The 19279-nt window shown below is 47.3% G+C and overlaps 1 protein-coding gene across 1 annotated transcript in view; it reads right to left on the minus strand.

Annotated features, from left to right (window-relative positions):
- TMPRSS15 (transmembrane serine protease 15) overlaps positions 1 to 19279 on the minus strand; it is a 1630091-nt gene that overhangs the window by 1103527 nt on the left and 507285 nt on the right. Inside the window, exon 7 of the mRNA XM_078658360.1 lies at positions 15332 to 15451. Coding sequence (XP_078514486.1) covers positions 15332 to 15451 — 120 coding nt within the window. The remainder of the gene's footprint in view (positions 1 to 15331; positions 15452 to 19279) is intronic.

Genomic DNA, 19279 nt, shown 5'->3' on the forward strand with positions numbered 1-19279 from the left:
TACCCAACAGCGGAATGGTGGGGGTATATGGTGCCCTCCGTCCAGTATATCTTATCTTACCGCACTCCACCAATAAGTGACAGCTAATTTCAATAAGTGGGGCGTCGACGTCAGCGGCGGGGCCTGTGGTAGTAAGAGCATGTGGATGATCCCCTTGTCCCTATCTCGTGATGACATATCCAGCTCGTGTAAATTGCGACTTGCAAGCCAATATGCTAGCCATTGAAACTGGCTGGCATAGCAATACATACTTAAATCTGGCACCCCTATTCCTCCGTTTCGCGTGAAGTTGCAGCTTCACCAGGCTAATACGTCTACGCCCTGTGCCCCATATTAGCTCCGTCACCAGTGAGTTCAACACTTTAAAGGACCTCATGGGGACAAGTAACGGCAGGTTGGTGAAGAAGTAAAGGAGCCGAGGCAGTAGTACTATTTTGGTGATGGCTACTCTACCCGCCACTGACAGGGGCAATGAGATCCAGAATTGAATCTGGGATTTGAGAGCGGCAATCGCACGCCCCAGTTTGCCATCTAGAAGGTCCGAGGTATTACGATAAATTTGTATTCTGAGATATTTAGAGGTGTCAGGTGCTATTGGAAGGTCCAGGGAGCGAACGGAAAGATTCCGTTCCTCTCAGTCCTGTCGAAGAAATACACGTACGACTTGGCAGCATTGATTGCCAGGCCAGAAAGACCCTGGAATGACTGAAAAATGGAGGGCATAGGATGAGTTTCAGCGCTCATACCCTAGATATAAAGAATAAGGTCATCCGCATATGCCGAGACAGTGTGGAATGTACGACCACGCGTTATACCGAAACGCCAAGTCTGTGTAGAAGTGGCTCCAACGCCAGGATAAACAACAACGGTGACAAGGGGCAGCCCTGTCTTGTCCCCCGAGCCACTACATATTGTCCTGAGATGTGCCGTCCCGTTCGTGCTCGCGACGTGGGTTTCGTATACAGTAAGCATACCCATGTTATATATTTCTCAGGTATGCCAAAGCGTGCAAGAGCATAGAACATATAATCCTATCGTAGGGAGTCAAACACCTGCCTCAGATCAAGGGATATGCAGCCTTCTGTAGTTCCCGTACCATGTGTGCCTAACATAACTTGGTGTAGCCGTCTGATGTTGAGTGCTGTGCTCCTACCAGGTACAAACCCACACTGATCAGAAGGTATCAGCGCAGGTATAAACTGATTAAGGCGAGTGGCCAATAACTTACTCAGGATTTTATAGTCCATGTTGAGGAGTGATAATAGTCTATAGCTCAAAATAAGCAAAGCATCCCTCCCGGGCTTCAAAAGCGTAACCACTAACGCCTGCAATGTAGTAGCGGGGAGCCCGCCTCCTTCCCATGATTCATGGTAAAGGCATTGCAAGTGAGGAGTCAGCAAGTCAGCGTACATTGCGTAAAATTTGTCAGAAGGCCATCATTCCCTGGAGTTTTATTAGGTGGTAAGGCCTTAATTGCCTGTTGTATTTCCGCGCCTGTTAGTGGTCGTAATAGGTCGGCGCATTGATATTGTGTAAGTTGGGGGACGCATATACCATCAAAGAACGGTTCAAAGTCAGTGTCAATAAGGCCGGGCAGTGGGCCGTACAGGAGTTCATAATAGTCTTTAAGCGCAATATTGATGTCTAGTTGCTAGAGAGCCAGAGAGCCAGCTGGTTCACCCCGGAGCTCCTAGCCTCCAAGCGCACATGTTGGAGACTGGAAAACACCTGGCACAGCGAGCAATCGCCCGACAGCCGCGCAGCCCTCAAAGACGCCATCCGCAGTCACCACCATCTCATCAGTACCACCAAGAAGGCTTCTTTCAAAGACAGCCTCGACAACAACGCACACAACAGCAAGGAGCTCTTCAACATTGTGAAGGAACTCTCAAACCCCAGCTCATGCACCAACGACATCCCGCCGTCACAAGTCCTGTGCAACGCCCTCGCTGCCTTCTTCCACCGCAAGATCACCGACATCCACGACAGCTTCAATCCTCGGACGAACCCCACGAACCCCACCACGCCAGACCCACCGATCCCCACCGACCACGAACGCCTCACCGCATGGTCCAGCGTGACCACCAAGGACACCATCAAAACCATGAGCACCATACACTCAGGCGCCCCTTCCGACCCCCTTCCTCACCACGTCGTCAACAAGGCCGACAGCTCCATCGCACCCCACCTGTGTAACATCATCAACCTCTCCTTCGAGACTGCGACTTTCCCTGAGAGCTGGAAACACGCCGAGATCAACACTCTACTGAAGAAACCCAAGGCGGACCCGAGCGACCTCAAGAACTTCCGGCCCATCTCCCTGCTTCCGTTCCCGGCGAAGGTCATCAAAAAGATCATCAACACCCAACTCACCCGATACCTGGAAGACAACAGCATCCTCGATCCCTCACAGTCAGGTTTCCACAAGAACAACAGTACCGAGACCGCCCTCATTGCCGCCACAGACGACATCAGAATCCTATTCGACAACGGCGAGACAGCAGCAATGATACTCCTGGACCTCTCTGCCGCCTTCGACACCGTCTGCCATCACACGCTACGCACACGCCTCCACGACGCAGGGATCCGCGACAAGGCCCTGGACTGGATCACCTCCTTCCTCTCCGACAGATCCCAAAGAGTCCGCCTCCCTCCGTTGCACTCAGGAGTCACCAAGACCATCTGTGGAAGGATCATCCCTCTGCCCGACACTTTTCAACATCTACATGGCACCACTCATTCGCATTGCCAGACTTCACGACCTCAACATAATCTCCTACGCCGATGACACCCAGCTGATCCTCTCCCTCACCAAGGACCCCTCCACCGCCAAAGCCAACCTCCACTGTGGTATGAAGGCCGTCGCCGACTGGATGGAAGAGAGCCGGCTCAAACTGAACACGGACAAAACGGAGATCCTCATCCTCGGGCCCAACCCCTCAGCCTGGGACGACTCCTGGTGGACAACATCTCTGGGCACCGCCCCCATGCCAACTAACCACACACGCAACCTGGGAGTCATCCTCGACTCGAAGCTCACCATGACCAACCAATCAACGCAGTCTCCTCAACCTGCTACTACACCCCCCGCATGCTCCGCAAGATCTACAGGTGGATCCCTACAGACACATGAAAAACCGTCACCCACGCCCTCATTAGCAGCAGACTCGACTACGGCAACGCCCTCTACTCCGGAGCCCCGTCCAAGCTCATCAGCAGACTTCAAAGAATCCAGAACGCCTCTGCACACCTGATCCTCGACGTCCCCCGCTGAGACCACATCACCCCCCACCTGAGAGACCTGCACTGGCTCCCCGTCAACAGAAGAATCACCTTCAAACTCCTGACCCACGCACACAAAGCACTCCACAATACCGGCCCGGAATACCTCAACAACCGACTATCATTCTACGTACCCAACAGGAAACTCCGCTCCACCGACCTCTCACTGGCCGCCGTCCCACTCATCCCCAGAGCCACTTCCGGGGGCAGGTCCTTCTCCCACCGCGCTGCCAAGACATGGACCTGCCTCCCCCTCCTCCTACATCAGACAGAAGACCCACAGACCTTCAGGAGACTACTCAAGACCTGGCTCTTCGACCACTAGCTGCAGCCCCCCCCAGCGCCTTGAGACCCTTACAGGTGTTTAGTGCTCTTTATAAATTCTCTGATTGATTGATTGATTGATTGATTGATTGATTAAGTTGCGTGTTTACCACCACATCTATGTTGTTCTGGATTTCTAACATAGGTGTTGGCAAGGGGGTGTTTCGGACCAGCCGTGCCAACAGTGGTCCCGACCTGCCAGCTTGTATTTGGTGTTTTTGTGTGTATAACCTGTAATCCACCACATGCATCTCTTCAAGCAGCTCCGCATACTGAATGTTAGCCTCTCTCAGTTGTGTCAATTGGTCATTTGTCCCCGCAGCCTCCCCCTCCAGCGCGGCCAACCTGCCCTCTGTCTCTGTAAGCCGCTCTATAAGAGCCTGTTGCAGGCACGGCCCGTGCCGGGCGTTATACTGGGGCGGTGACGTCAGGCAGGGGAGGGTCAGGGTGGGGAGTTGTAAAACGCGGGATATGGACCATTAGAGGTAAGTACCAATAAAAATAAATGAAACAAATTTCGTTGCCCACGCTGCATCACATTTGGCGATGCAGCGTGGGCAACGAAATTCGTTTTATTTATTTTTATCGGTAAATCCTCTAATGGTCCATATCCCACATTTTACAACCCACCACCCTGACTCTCCCCTGCCTGACGTCACCGCCCATGACCACACGCGTCCCATCTAATAAGCCATGAAGCAGCACATATCTACCGTTGATGTCTACTTTGTGCTGTAAGAGCTTGAAAGGGACTGTATTCCGCAGCCACACCGCTGCTCCCCTGGAGAATGAGAGTATGAAAGGGGTAGGCCCTTAAAACTCAGGACCTGGGTCCGTTGGTCAGTACAAGTGAGGATGGTCTGAGTATAGCAAATGTAATATACATATATATACAAATTCAGATAGAACCATGTTCACCTTTAAAGTTGAAAACAATCAAAAGAGAATTTAAATTTTTGTTTTTCTTTCTGGCGTTTTATTCATTCATAGCCAAAATTGTGTAGAGCAATTTATGATAAAGACATGTAATTGTTGCATCATTACATTCCGTATTCGAAATCGGTGCTCTCTGTGAAAAGGGAAGGGTAGGTGAATAAGTGAGGGGGACAGAGTAAAGGTGTTGTGACATAAATAGTTGCATCCAAGTTAAAAATGAAAAAACCTCTACAACCAGACTAATGGGCAAAGGTTCCCAATTGTACATCACGCATAGATTTATGAGAATACATCTCTTAATTAGCTCCTATGGTGTGTCAAGGAAAAACGGCGTATTTCTACGTTTCGACCCCTGATACGCAAGAAGGGTGATTCACAGCCTCATGTTGGGGTCTTCGTCAGGAAGAGGAAAGAGAGCCTATGGGGTAAGTAAATACATAAATCAGGATTTTGCAAGGGTGAACAGGCATGGTGATAATTATCAAAATGGTGATGTGGGTAGATCAGCCGACGGTCATTGAATGTGCCGTCTGCAGGAGGGGCTTGCAAATGCTCCAATGGAACTGAAATATAATAGAATAGGTGCCGTCAGGGCCCTATATTATGCTGAATCAAAGGTTATATCGGGGGCAGGTAAAGAGAGGGACTTACTTGGTGTGCCGGCGAAAACTAGGCACAGGTAGATCAGTCCTCGATGGGGATGATTTGTCTAAAAACAGAAGAGGAGGCTATTTTAAGCATGGAATGCCGTGATGGTAAATCAGGTACAGCACTACAGCCAAATGGCACTTAGTAACTAAGAATTGAGAATATGGATCAATGGTAATACATTAATTACCTTACAGGGTTGATTGTCAATGCCACCCTGTTATTCCAAACGCGTGTTCACTCGCGGTGGGAATCTCAATGCCGGTGCGTTTTACTAAAAGACAAAGCGGAACTTGGTTTAGTTTACTTAGTCCGCTAATAACGGGCTTGAGTGAGAACGAGTAAGTGGGGCGCCAGATCGGCCAGATTGGGCAGTACATACCTTCTTCAATTCGAGCGCGCATCAGCGCTATTACTTCTCCGGCAGCCTGCATCCGAAGAGACTCGCGGTGCAGGCGCTCAATGCCAGTGAAGGCTAGATGCAGAGGGGGCTCGGCCCGGCGGTCCAATAGGATCGGGGCTGGGTTCGCGCGTTCCAAGAAGTTTGCTTAAAGGGATAGTGTCCCCTTTCTGGGGAACAGAACTGGTCATCGATCGTTGCAAGGGAGTGGAGGGGATCTCAAATGATGCCAAGGGGGATTCCCGGTAAAGGCTCAGTAAATGAGTGTGGCATTACATCGGGGCATACTTTCTAATCGCACCGTGCTCCATTTATATTAACAATTCACGTAGCAGACAGACTACATACAATTGCATTGTCTACTATCGAGCAATGGAACCCCAAGCATTTAAATCCACACATTTTAACATGTCTAAGACCGGACATTTTGCACATAGACATTAATGCTTGAAGGACATCCATAAATACATTATCTCCTTTTGGACCAATACCCGGGCAATGTAAGCCTGGGTGGTAATATAGTGTGTAACACTTCTACATATTTAGAGCAGTATATGGAAAAAAGTACATCTAGACGTTGACGCTGGACAAACTAACACACATGGTATGCATTCCTCATGGGTGTTCAGAGCCGTTCTGTGTGGTGTCATGTTGTATTTAGTGATGGTTATGTACAGGTGTGGATGCAGGGGGAGAAGAAATATTGTTCCCAGGGTCTATTCGGGATTTAGTCCCGCCATCTGCGAGAAACTGGCCTCCAGTTCATTAAGTCCCTTGGTTATGGTTTGAAACTTCTGCATCCATTTGCATTCCCTTGTGTCCAGAGCGGCAGCTAAACTACCACCCCGGGGGCCGAGGGTGATTTTCTCAATTATCAACCAGCGAATGGACTCTGGGGGATGGTTTTTCTCAGTAAAGTGCTCAACCAAAGGGGCCCCTAAGGTTGCACAGCGAATCCTGCTGCAGTGTTGGAAGATGCGGTTCTTGGCTTTTTGCTGCGTTTGTCCAATGTACATAAGGTTGCATGGGCAAAGAATCGCGTAAATCACTCCACTTGTGTTGCAGTTGGTCATTGATTTGAGGTCTATTGTCTGGTCGTTGTACTGTATTTGCTTGGTTTCCAAGCACAGTGGGCAGGCCTTGCATTTTGTACATTTAAAATGGCCCAGCAGTTCCGGTAGGTTCCACAGGTTCCGAATTGTCGGTGCCGGTGGGGTTTCCAGTAGAGATCTCACCACCGAATCCCTTACGTTCCTTGATCTTTTGAAAGCGTGCATGGGGGGTTCAGGGACTTGCAAAACTTCTCCTACCAGATCCCAGTGTTGGTTCACAATTTTGCGGATGGCGTTGCTCTCGGTGCAGAAGGTGGTGACGCATATCATTCGCTCTTGTGATGTTTTTCTCTTCTTTGGTTCCAGTAAAGTTGCCCTGTCCTGAAACACAACACACACAACAATCCTTACAGAGCGATGATTACATCATGGCATCGATACATCGATGATGTCCTTATGATATGGACTGGCCAACTTGAACCTCTCCAGGCCTTCCTGACCTGGCTGAACAACCAATCGCCGGATATCAAATTCACCATGCAATCCAACACAGAATCGATTGACTTCCTGGATATCAGTATCAAGGAAAAGGGAGGACATCTCTACACTACCCTTTACCGTAAGCCGTCTGAAAGGAATACCCTGTTAAGATACACCAGCCACCACACCAGGGGCTTAAGAGACAATCTGCCATTCGGGCAGTTCCTCCGCCTCCGGAGAAACTGTTCCTTCAAAGAAGATTTCTTCAGGGAATCGGATGACCTGATCACCCGCCTTACTGACAGAGGCTATCCTAAACGCCTAGTGAAGAGATCCAGGAAAAGGGCGGGGTTTCAAGACAGGGCAACTTTACTGGAACCAAAGAAGAGAAAAACATCACAAGAGCGAATGATATGCGTCACCACCTTCTGCACCGAGAGCAACGCCATCCGCAAAATTGTGAACCAACACTGGGATCTGGTAGGAGAAGTTTTGCAAGTCCCTGAACCCCCCATGCACGCTTTCAAAAGATCAAGGAACGTAAGGGATTCGGTGGTGAGATCTCTACTGGAAACCCCACCGGCACCGACAATTCGGAACCTGTGGAACCTACCGGAACTGCTGGGCCATTTTAAATGTACAAAATGCAAGGCCTGCCCACTGTGCTTGGAAACCAAGCAAATACAGTACAACGACCAGACAATAGACCTCAAATCAATGACCAACTGCAACACAAGTGGAGTGATTTACGCGATTCTTTGCCCATGCAACCTTATGTACATTGGACAAACGCAGCAAAAAGCCAAGAACCGCATCTTCCAACACTGCAGCAGGATTCGCTGTGCAACCTTAGGGGCCCCTTTGGTTGAGCACTTTACTGAGAAAAACCATCCCCCAGAGTCCATTCGCTGGTTGATAATTGAGAAAATCACCCTCGGCCCCCGGGGTGGTAGTTTAGCTGCCGCTCTGGACACAAGGGAATGCAAATGGATGCAGAAGTTTCAAACCATAACCAAGGGACTTAATGAACTGGAGGCCAGTTTCTCGCAGATGGCGGGACTAAATCCCGAATAGACCCTGGGAACAATATTTCTTCTCCCCCTGCATCCACACCTGTACATAACCATCACTAAATACAACATGACACCACACAGAACGGCTCTGAACACCCATGAGGAATGCATACCATGTGTGTTAGTTTGTCCAGCGTCAACGTCTAGATGTACTTTTTTCCATATACTGCTCTAAATATGTAGAAGTGTTACACACTATATTACCACCCAGGCTTACATTGCCCGGGTATTGGTCCAAAAGGAGATAATGTATTTATGGATGTCCTTCAAGCATTAATGTCTATGTGCAAAATGTCCGGTCTTAGACATGTTAAAATGTGTGGATTTAAATGCTTGGGGTTCCATTGCTCGATAGTAGACAATGCAATTGTATGTAGTCTGTCTGCTACGTGAATTGTTAATATAAATGGAGCACGGTGCGATTAGAAAGTATGCCCCGATGTAATGCCACACTCATTTACTGAGCCTTTACCGGGAATCCCCCTTGGCATCATTTGAGATCCCCTCCACTCCCTTGCAACGATCGATGACCAGTTCTGTTCCCCAGAAAGGGGACACTATCCCTTTAAGCAAACTTCTTGGAACGCGCGAACCCAGCCCCGATCCTATTGGACCGCCGGGCCGAGCCCCCTCTGCATCTAGCCTTCACTGGCATTGAGCGCCTGCACCGCGAGTCTCTTCGGATGCAGGCTGCCGGAGAAGTAATAGCGCTGATGCGCGCTCGAATTGAAGAAGGTATGTACTGCCCAATCTGGCCGATCTGGCGCCCCACTTACTCGTTCTCACTCAAGCCCGTTATTAGCGGACTAAGTAAACTAAACCAAGTTCCGCTTTGTCTTTTAGTAAAACGCACCGGCATTGAGATTCCCACCGCGAGTGAACACGCGTTTGGAATAACAGGGTGGCATTGACAATCAACCCTGTAAGGTAATTAATGTATTACCATTGATCCATATTCTCAATTCTTAGTTACTAAGTGCCATTTGGCTGTAGTGCTGTACCTGATTTACCATCACGGCATTCCATGCTTAAAATAGCCTCCTCTTCTGTTTTTAGACAAATCATCCCCATCGAGGACTGATCTACCTGTGCCTAGTTTTCGCCGGCACACCAAGTAAGTCCCTCTCTTTACCTGCCCCCGATATAACCTTTGATTCAGCATAATATAGGGCCCTGACGGCACCTATTCTATTATATTTCAGTTCCATTGGAGCATTTGCAAGCCCCTCCTGCAGACGGCACATTCAATGACCGTCGGCTGATCTACCCACATCACCATTTTGATAATTATCACCATGCCTGTTCACCCTTGCAAAATCCTGATTTATGTATTTACTTACCCCATAGGCTCTCTTTCCTCTTCCTGACGAAGACCCCAACATGAGGCTGTGAATCACCCTTCTTGCGTATCAGGGGTCGAAACGTAGAAATACGCCGTTTTTCCTTGACACACCATAGGAGCTAATTAAGAGATGTATTCTCATAAATCTATGCGTGATGTACAATTGGGAACCTTTGCCCATTAGTCTGGTTGTAGAGGTTTTTTCATTTTTAACTTGGATGCAACTATTTATGTCACAACACCTTTACTCTGTCCCCCTCACTTATTCACCTACCCTTCCCTTTTCACAGAGAGCACCGATTTCGAATACGGAATGTAATGATGCAACAATTACATGTCTTTATCATAAATTGCTCTACACAATTTTGGCTATGAATGAATAAAACGCCAGAAAGAAAAACAAAAATTTAAATTCTCTTTTGATTGTTTTCAACTTTAAAGGTGAACATGGTTCTATCTGAATTTGTATATATATGTATATTACATTTGCTATACTCAGACCATCCTCACTTGTACTGCTCCCCTGGAGAAAGCTGAATATGTTGTAGCGAACAGCTGTCCCCTCCGTTTTGTCAGCAATTTGGCTGCTTCACCACTATTAGGGTGAGTTTTTTGTAAACAGGCTATAGCAACCTTCCTTCTATTAAGCTGTGCCAGAATCTGGCGCCTTTGATGAACTGAACCTAACCCCCTCACGTTCCATGTGCAGTAGGTGTACGTGTTCTTTAAAGCCATCACAGTGTCGAAGGTGAAATTGCACTGTGTCCTGTGGAGATTGAGACCCTGTAGATACAAACTGCTGAAAAGCGGAGCACGCCACTACACAGAAATTCCCCAATACTAGGTTCCCCTATAAAACAACAGAGGACCAAACAATGAACAAAAGTCCAACAGGAACTGCAAACAAGAGTTGTGTCATCGCATTCACCTGGGAGGTGGAGGCCTGAACCGCGTCAGTTCTTGAAATCAACATCATGTGCATTTACGTATGTCTTGGTTACATTGACTCACTTGCCCGTAAAGTGTATTTGTTCCGGACCCACTAAGCAGACCTCAGCAGCAATATTTACAGTGCATATACTACATATACATTACCACTCCTGGGCATCCTGAAACAGAACATCATAAGTCCCTGGCAACCTGGGCAGTAATCGAGGGAAACAGTGTCATGATAGAGTCAGATTCGGAGCGCACCGTGTCGGCATCAGACGAGTGTTCCGAAGACATCGCAGCTTGGGCATCATGAACCGCCAGGGCCGCCGCTGTAAGAAGTGCATCCTTCTGGCTGGTCGTGATCTGTTCCGAGGTTGGGCCAGAGTCCAAAGTAACCATAGTAGTGCCATGACTCGATCGGGGTAGTCCAGTCGTTCGTATCGGGGAGGCTCGACGTAGTTGTTCTGATGGCAGAGAAATCTGAGAGTTCCCTGGTGTGAAACTTATTTCAAGCCAGTCCGCCTCCTCCTCAGGGTTCTAAAAAAGTACGACTTCTGCCGTAGACAACCTTCAGTCTAGCCAAGAAGGGCAGTGCGTATTTCAAGCTACGGTCACGCAGGGTTTTCTTCACCCCAGGAATGTGGCCCTAGCCTTCTGGACTGTTGGGGTAAAATCCGGGTAAAGTGAAATTGTCTTGTTCTCGAAACACACGGGAGCGTTCTCTCTGGCAGCCCGCAGGATAGTGTTGCGGTCCTTGTAGTGTAGAATGCGCGCTTTCAGCGGGCGAGCCGGTGCGCCCGGCCGAGGAGGTCTGGAAGGCACCCGGTGCGCTCTCTCCACACTGTACAGAGACGTTAGGCCCTCCGTCGCCACATGGTTTCTCAGCCAGTCCTCCACAAACTGTGTAGGGTTGGATCCTTCACTGCGTTCTGGTATACCAAGTATGCAAACTTTATTGAGGCTGGACCTCCCTTCTGCATCGTCCACTCTATCCTGCAGACCCTTCAGTTGTCGCTGGAATTGGTCAATTTGAGTGGAGTGCATAGTCTGATGGGGTATAAGGGGGAAACATCCTTTACAACAAAACTTTTACAACGCAGTGCTTTTACAACGCAGGTTTTACAATGAAAACCATTACAACGCATTGCGCTGGGGGGCGCTCTAGGATAGGGAATAGATTTAATTTACTATCCAACACCTTCCCTAGTGTCCACGGGGACTGGAGTTGGAATAGTAAATTAAACTATTCACTATCCAGCACCCCAAAGCGCTATGCGTTGTAAAGGTTTGCGTTGTAAAAACTGCGTTGTAACAGCATGCATGGTAAAAGCATGCGTTGTAACGTCATACTTCCGGTATAAGGTCATCCACTGCTAGTTAATTTGACTTGACCTTATCGGCTAGCTTTTTGTGGTCCACCTGTCGTAAGTTGAGACTAGTGGACATTGTGTCTATTCGTGTCTCAAACGCCGTCTGCGATTTGCGGATCTCCTTCAGAATCAAGTCCAGCTAAGCATCGTGGGGGTCTGTACCAGTAGGAGGTATCACGTAATTGTCAGAAGCATTAGAGGGATCACTGCCAAATGTGAGCTGCGGTGTACCATCTGCGGTGGCGTCCGTCTGTTTGTTTCTGGTATGACCCATCCCATCTCAGCGGTCCCCCTACCGTCGCTGTCCTAGGATGGTCTCTTGAGGTGGTCTCAAGGGCCCCACTCCACATCGACTACACACCCAGTGGAGCACAAGTCTTCGGCGAACCACCAGCACTCTTAGAATCACAAGGATCGTAGGACGAAAGCATTCAGCCTCTACTGGTTTGTGTTGCGCACTCCCGTTGTACACTATCCGGGATGTCAGGCACCGTATCCCCAGTGTTCATCAGGATAGACTCAGAGATGTAAGGTGCACCGTAGCAACAATGCAGTCGTGTGCTCCTCCCCGTATCCAGGGCAAGCCGCAGGCGAAGAGCTTCACAGCATTCAGTTCTTGTGTGCACTGGTCAGGGTGTGCAGGGGTGTAAGCACTCGCAGATTCACTGTTCAGCTAAGCTAAATGCCAATACCACAAGGATGCAGTATGTACCTCTCAATCGGGGCCAGTGCATGTAGAGTGCCACAATATGATCCCAGTTTGTCACATGTGGCAGGAAGCAGAGGCGATCTGCAAAGCACTGAGAGTGACCCCCTGCAGGTTCCAATACGCACCTCACAGCACGCCAGAAGTTAGAAATTGACCATGCTTCAGACAGGGGGAGGTGGAGAGGGGGTGAAATGCTCGCAGTCCCACTCACCACAGCACCAAGAGTGCCAGCACGCACTCAGTCCCCTCCGAGAGTGCTATCAGTCTCCGTGCTCACCCACGCTGATTCTGGGCCGGGCCGGTCGCGTCCGCTATTTTGTCCGCCGGGGCTGCTACTATGGCGCAGCAAAGTAGAAAATGCAGCGCTCATCTCCACTGACGTCTCTACTCCTCTGAACGAGAGCCGCCACCACGTCGGCACCTTGGCCTTCCCCAGTAACAGCGGGATCTCCATTCAATCCACAAGACCCGACGGGGCAGCCATCTAGCATACGCGGCTCCGCCCCTCTTCTTTTTCTGCTGCAGTCATCCAGGATCAGCGCTGAGATCAGCAGTTCACATCAGGCGCCGGGAACCTTAATCATGTCTGCAGGTTCCAGAGAGGTTCCGTTGCCCCTGGGATATTCGACACAGCTCTGTAGGTCTGGTAATATGCAGGATAATTAGCTACGTGTCAGGGTAGGAGATGGAGCTCTTTCAGCTCATGTCCTCCATGCCCGGCAGTTGGCCACGCTCCCCTGTGATATGCATTTAACATGATAATATGTTTTTATTTGTATTACTAAACATATTTGTATTTTTATTTTTAACAGATTTATATATATTTGTGTAAACCTTTTTCAATTTTTGTTATTTTGTTGATGATATTGAGCTTGTTTTTAATTTATTCTGACCTGACTGGAGTGAGAATAGTAAATGTCACCCCTCCGCAATCCAACACTTTCCCTATTAATGAACTGAATGGAGTGGGAATAGTAAATGTTTTCCCTCCGCTATCAAGCACTTTACCTACTGTTGCACTCACTGGAGTGAGAATAGTAAATTGTATCCCTCCACTAGCCAACACTTTCCCTACTATTGCACTAATTGGAGTGAGAATAGGATTTTTTACCCCTCCGCTATTCAACTCTTTCCCTACTGTTGCACTCACTGGAGTGGGAAGAGTAACTTTTACCCCTGTGCTATGCAACACTTTCCCTACTGTTGCACTTATTGGAGTTGGAATAGTAATTTTTACCCCTCTGCTATTCAACACTTTCCCTACTGTTGCACTGACTGGAGTGGCAAATATAAGTTTAAAGATTTTTAAATAGTGTAATGTTTTAATTTAAAATAGAATGTTTTTTTAAATAGAGGTTATGTTATTGGTGTATATATATATTTATTTGTTAAATTTTTAAATAATTATAAAATATATTAACATTTTATCAATATTTACAACTCGATATTGTGGTATAGGGATATTTTAGTAGAACAAATATGGAATGGAGAGGAGAGAAGTGCTTGGAGGAAAGCTGTGTGAACGGATGGATTGGATCTTCCTCTACGAGTAAAATATCTTATATTCATAAGGCTACATTGACATCATTCATAATCCTTTGCTGCTAGAAAGTGCTACAAAGTGCTCATGCACCATGCATGACTCCCCCTTGACCAAAGTAGTGGAAGGTAGCACACAGTCCTACATTGCATTACTTTAGCAGTATTCTCCAGAATAAACAAGTTTTAAGCTGGAAAGTAAATCCCAAAACAATACTTTACATCAATGTGTTTTTTTTTGGTGTTTATACTTGCCCATAGTGTCGATAAATTTGGCACTTGGTGTTTTATTCCGCCTGATGTTTTGATGTTTTACTTCTTCCTTTTGTATACCTGCTGGTAGGGCAAGTGTTCATGAATGGAGTAGAGATTTCTTTTAGGTGTGTAGCAGCAGTTGCTCCTAAGTTAAGGTGGAGGAGCATCACTCCACTGCTCTCTCAGCAGTGCAAACATGAAAAATAAAATTATAATAAAACAATGTTATTATTATTTTATTTTTCAGTCCAAAAATCCAAGTCTAGGGCAGGGCGGGCCATCCTGAGGGGCAGCAGAAGGGAGGAGTGGTTGGCACTGTAAGTGTGCATGTTGGTTTGGCCGACTGTCTTAGGACAGTGCAAGCGACATGCACACTTAGATTTCTTCAACCAGAGCTGTGTGGCATAGCCGGGTAGAGAACAGGCACATGCTCCCAGGCCCTAGCTGAGAGCCAAACCAGCCCGCTCAGACCAATCCCTGTGCTTCTCTCATGCGGGGTAGTATTTCCAGCATGAAGCCAGCATTTAGATTGACATAGGGGAGCCTGTGCACCAGCCCATGGACTGCCTGGAGTCGACAGGAGCAGAAAGGCAGAAAAGTGCAGAGGTGGCGGACAGCAGGTGAGTTATTTTATTTTTTTCTGTTTTCCTCTCTCCCTTGCTGCTCACCACTTTACTACAACAGCAGCCACCACTGTAGTGTAAATGGGAACCCAATTATATAAAATGAACAACACCTCCATTTTAACTGGTTATCCGCTGAAAGCCTTTCTATGTCTGGAAAAGTATTTGGGCTTGTTTGGGGTCAAAGCACATTCTCGACAGGTAGCTCAGAAGGCTGTGACGATGCCATCACGTTATTTGAATGTAATTACTAGATTGTAATTCACGATGATAACATCTCAACAAAGTGTGTGGCTGCTTGTAAGTATCTAGATTAATTTCTAAAAGTAGAAACCTCGTGAAAGGATTATTCATTGGTGACTTACCACATGTTTTTTCATATTCATCTGAGCTATCAGGGCAGTCTGCTACTCCATCACAAAATTCTGCTTGCAAAATGCAAGACGTTGCATCAGCACAAGCTCTGTGCAAAGTTGGACAGGGCACTGCAATTGGAAAAGAAACCAAGATGAGTGTTACAAGATAAACGTTCTTTCTGCATTTAGTTTCAGGTCACTTCTCACAGCGAAACATAGCACCATCTATGTACCTAAAGCTGCTAAAATAATAAAGTTGAACTCCCTTCCCCCTTTGGACTCATCATCCTACTAGCTTGAGCTTTGTTCCACGGTCCGTTTAGGAGGCGCTATAGTTGTTTAACTATATACTCTTTTCCAACGTTATTAGTAATGTTGATGACATTTCCGGTGTGTCGCTATCTTCTGCCAATGCAACCTTCATTTATCTGAATCACCAAATTGTGTGCTCCAAGAAACGGTTAAAATGTGATGTGTGTAAAGGAGGGAGTTAAAACCTTTTGGCGAATCCCCCTTTGTGATAAAACATAGAAGCGACACAAGTGTTCACTCATTCATCGTGAGGATCTCTTAGTGATTGAGGAACCATAGATTGGAGTTAAATAATGGTAATGCCTTAAAAGCGAGGGTCTCCACTTTCACTTTTGTTACTAAATATACTGTGTGCCACTGTTCCCCCCAACCCCATTAGTTTCTGGAGTGCTGCACGTCTTAAAAACCATGTATGACTAAAAGCAAAACATATTTTTGGGAGCTATTCATACATTGCATTTCGTAGTAGGTAAAATAGTACTACAGCAGAACTAATTACAATATTAAAAACGTGCTTTATACGAACCTACATGCTGCAATTGCATGTTAATATTGGGTAGGGCTACCACTTCTCCTTCATACCATTTTTAAACATGTTGGTAGCAAACTTTTTAGACTTCATGTATTATTTTAATGTCAGAGAAATTCCTCTTTAAAAAAAAAATTCACTTGTACTTCTGTGCTTAAATACGTGGCCTGAATAATCATATAAAATCACCTACATTAATCAACATCCATCAGCTTTTCGTACAATTGATTTTTGTCCACAAGCAGAAAAGCCAGAAGATGGCCAGAATGTAATGGAAAAAAGAACTGTTTTTCTCCATGCTGTTTCTATGATATATATCCAAGCGATTAAACTACCTTGGGTAGAGCTCAGCAGTTTTATTATGTTCCAGCCACGTTTATAAGGCTGACTGAAAAAAGATCATTTTGCCTTCCTGATCAATGTGATTTAATGATACAAAAGACAAGATTTTAGCTCTTTCCCTCTTAAGATAAAGTGGGACCCACGTGCTCTTTTGGAATTTCGGCCCCGAGTATGACCCAAGAGAACTGTGGAGCTAACTTACAAACCCCTTGCGCCACTTTTGCGTCATTTTTAACATGGGAAAAGTGATGTATGGGTGGCACAAAGGGCTCGTAAATAAGCCCCTGTATGCTGAGAATACGGGCAGCTAGATTTTTGGATGCCAGCGCAATATCCCCATACAATTCCTGAAATTATAAATTGGACCCCTCAAAATGGGAAATAAGTAGTCAGAATTTGAATTATGGGGCAGAATGCCAAATAGTATTCCTATTCCCTGGAATTAAGGGGCACATAAATGGAGGAAAGAGGAGAATGTTCCGGATAAGGAGGAGCTGTCCATGGTCCTCACCTGCCTTGTCACAGAATTTGGCCAGGACCAAGGAACGGTTTAGAAGTGCAATGCAGCCCTTTCAAGGCAATTGTATAAGCCAAATTTTACAGGCAGTAAAATCAGGTGTATTATTTCTCCACCAGAGGCGGTATTATACAAATGCCGCATTTTCCTTGATTGTTTCAGGTGCACCTTTAAAAAGGTGAGCCTGGCGCAATCAAAGAAAATGCACCATTTTAAGGTGAATGCTATGCCCTCAGGGCAGCCGTGAACTCGCATTGCCCTGGGGGCAGCACACTCATGAAAAACAGAGCAGCTGCTTTTAAGCTGCTCTTTGTATCACAGTGCAAGCAGCAACCTGCCTGAACTTTTAACAGGAATTAGAGATCCCCTTGCAGGTGGGTGTAGTGAGGGACTGCACCTGCCTTTTACAGTGTTACAGCAAACAAATGATAGACGGAATGCTGACAATGCAAACATTCTCCCCCAGTCAAAAGATCTGGGTTAAATGTGTTTGCTGGGGTGGCGTAGTGGGCAAAAGAACAATGGATTTAACCCAGATCTTTTGACTGGGGGAGAATGTTTGCATTGTCAGCATTCCGTCCATCATTTGTTTGCTGTAACACTTTTCGCCCTAAGTGGGATGGTTATGCCCAGACATGGGTCCCCTGCTCACTGTGCCACTGGATTCAAGCTAGCCTGGCTGAAGAAGGGTGACATACCCTGAAACCGGTCCGAGGATGCTTGTTTCCGGTCTAGGGAGGACCTGGCATGGCAGTTCATTCTGGACTGTTTCCATGGGGCACATGGTAAAGACTGATTTGCATATGGCTGGGTCCTAACTGGGGTGGCAAATTGGGCAAAAGAACGATGGATTTAACCCAGATCTTTTGACTGGGGAAGAATGTTTGCATTATCAGCATTCCATCCACCATTTGTTTGCTGTAACATTTTTCGCCCTAAGTGGAATAGGTATGCCCAGACATGGGTCCCTTGCTCACTGTGCCACTGGATTCAAGCTAGCCTAGCTGACGAAGAGTGACATACCCTGAAACAGGTCCCAGGATGCTTGTTTCCGGTCCAGGGAGAACCTGGCCTGGCAGTTCAGTCTGGACTGTTCCCATGGGGAACAGGGTCAAGACTGATTTGCATATGGCTTGGTCCAACCTGGGGTGGCGTAGTGGGCAAAAGAACGATGGATTTAACCCAGATCTTTTGACTGGTGGAGAATGTTTGCATTGTCAGCATTCCGTCAATCATTTGTTTGCTGTAACACTTTTCGCCCTAAGTGGGATGGGTATGCCCAGACGTGGGTCCCTTGCTCACTGTGCCACTGGATTCAAGCTAGCCTGGCTGAATGAAGGGTGACATACCCTGAAGCCAGTCCCAGGATGCTTGTTTCCAGTCCAGGGAGGACCTGGCCTGGCAGTTCGGTCTGGACTGTTCCCATTGGGGCACAGGGTCAAGACTGATTTGCATATGGCTGGGTCCAAACTGGGGTGGCGTAATGGGCAAAAGAACGATGGATGCAACCTAGATCTTTTGACTGGGGGAGAATGTTTGCATTGTCAGCATTCTGTCCATCATTTGTTTGCTGTAACACTATTAGAAAGTTGTCCTCCCTTAGTCATTCAGTGCCTGCAGCCCGTCGCTGGGTCACATTACTGGGTCTGGTTGGAATTGGGCTTTGTGTATTCCTCCTAGTTAGCCACACACATTAGAGGGCTTAGGTGTGCGTGGATTCACCATCACTGGCAGAATGGTCTGGCAGAGATGGACACACCCTACTTATACTTGAATAGGCTGTCTCATGCCTCCACACAATGGGCTGCATACTCCCTGCAGTTAGTCTTCAGACAGGGCAGGGGAGGCAGAAAATCTGTGCACTGCAAAGTAAAACCTCTAGAAGCTTCTCTCACTTCAAAGAGGCACCTGGTATAGATTTTAGACCTCAGACACTAACTCTTCAGTACCTTCTGAACCTGTGATGACTCTGCAAGGAAGAAGCACTGCTGTCCTCTCGAAAGGGATGCTCCTCTGCTGGACTTCTGCCCTTCTGTACTACTTCCTTTTGGACTGCTGCCTTGCTGGATTGCTGTGCTGCTGCGCAACTGCTGGTGTCAGAGGGATTTAAACCTGCACCTGAAGCCAGGACTCCCAGAGTGACTCCATGGGCTAGTCTAGTGACCTCTTTTCAGAGCCACAGGCTCCCAACCACCAGACCCAGCACCCAGATCCTGCTAGAGCAAACCCCTGACCCCCAAGGAGTAAGTGGTGCCTC

The sequence above is a fragment of the Lissotriton helveticus genome, chromosome 8, assembly GCF_964261635.1.
Source record: "Lissotriton helveticus chromosome 8, aLisHel1.1, whole genome shotgun sequence".
Taxonomy (NCBI): Eukaryota; Metazoa; Chordata; class Amphibia; order Caudata; family Salamandridae; genus Lissotriton; species Lissotriton helveticus.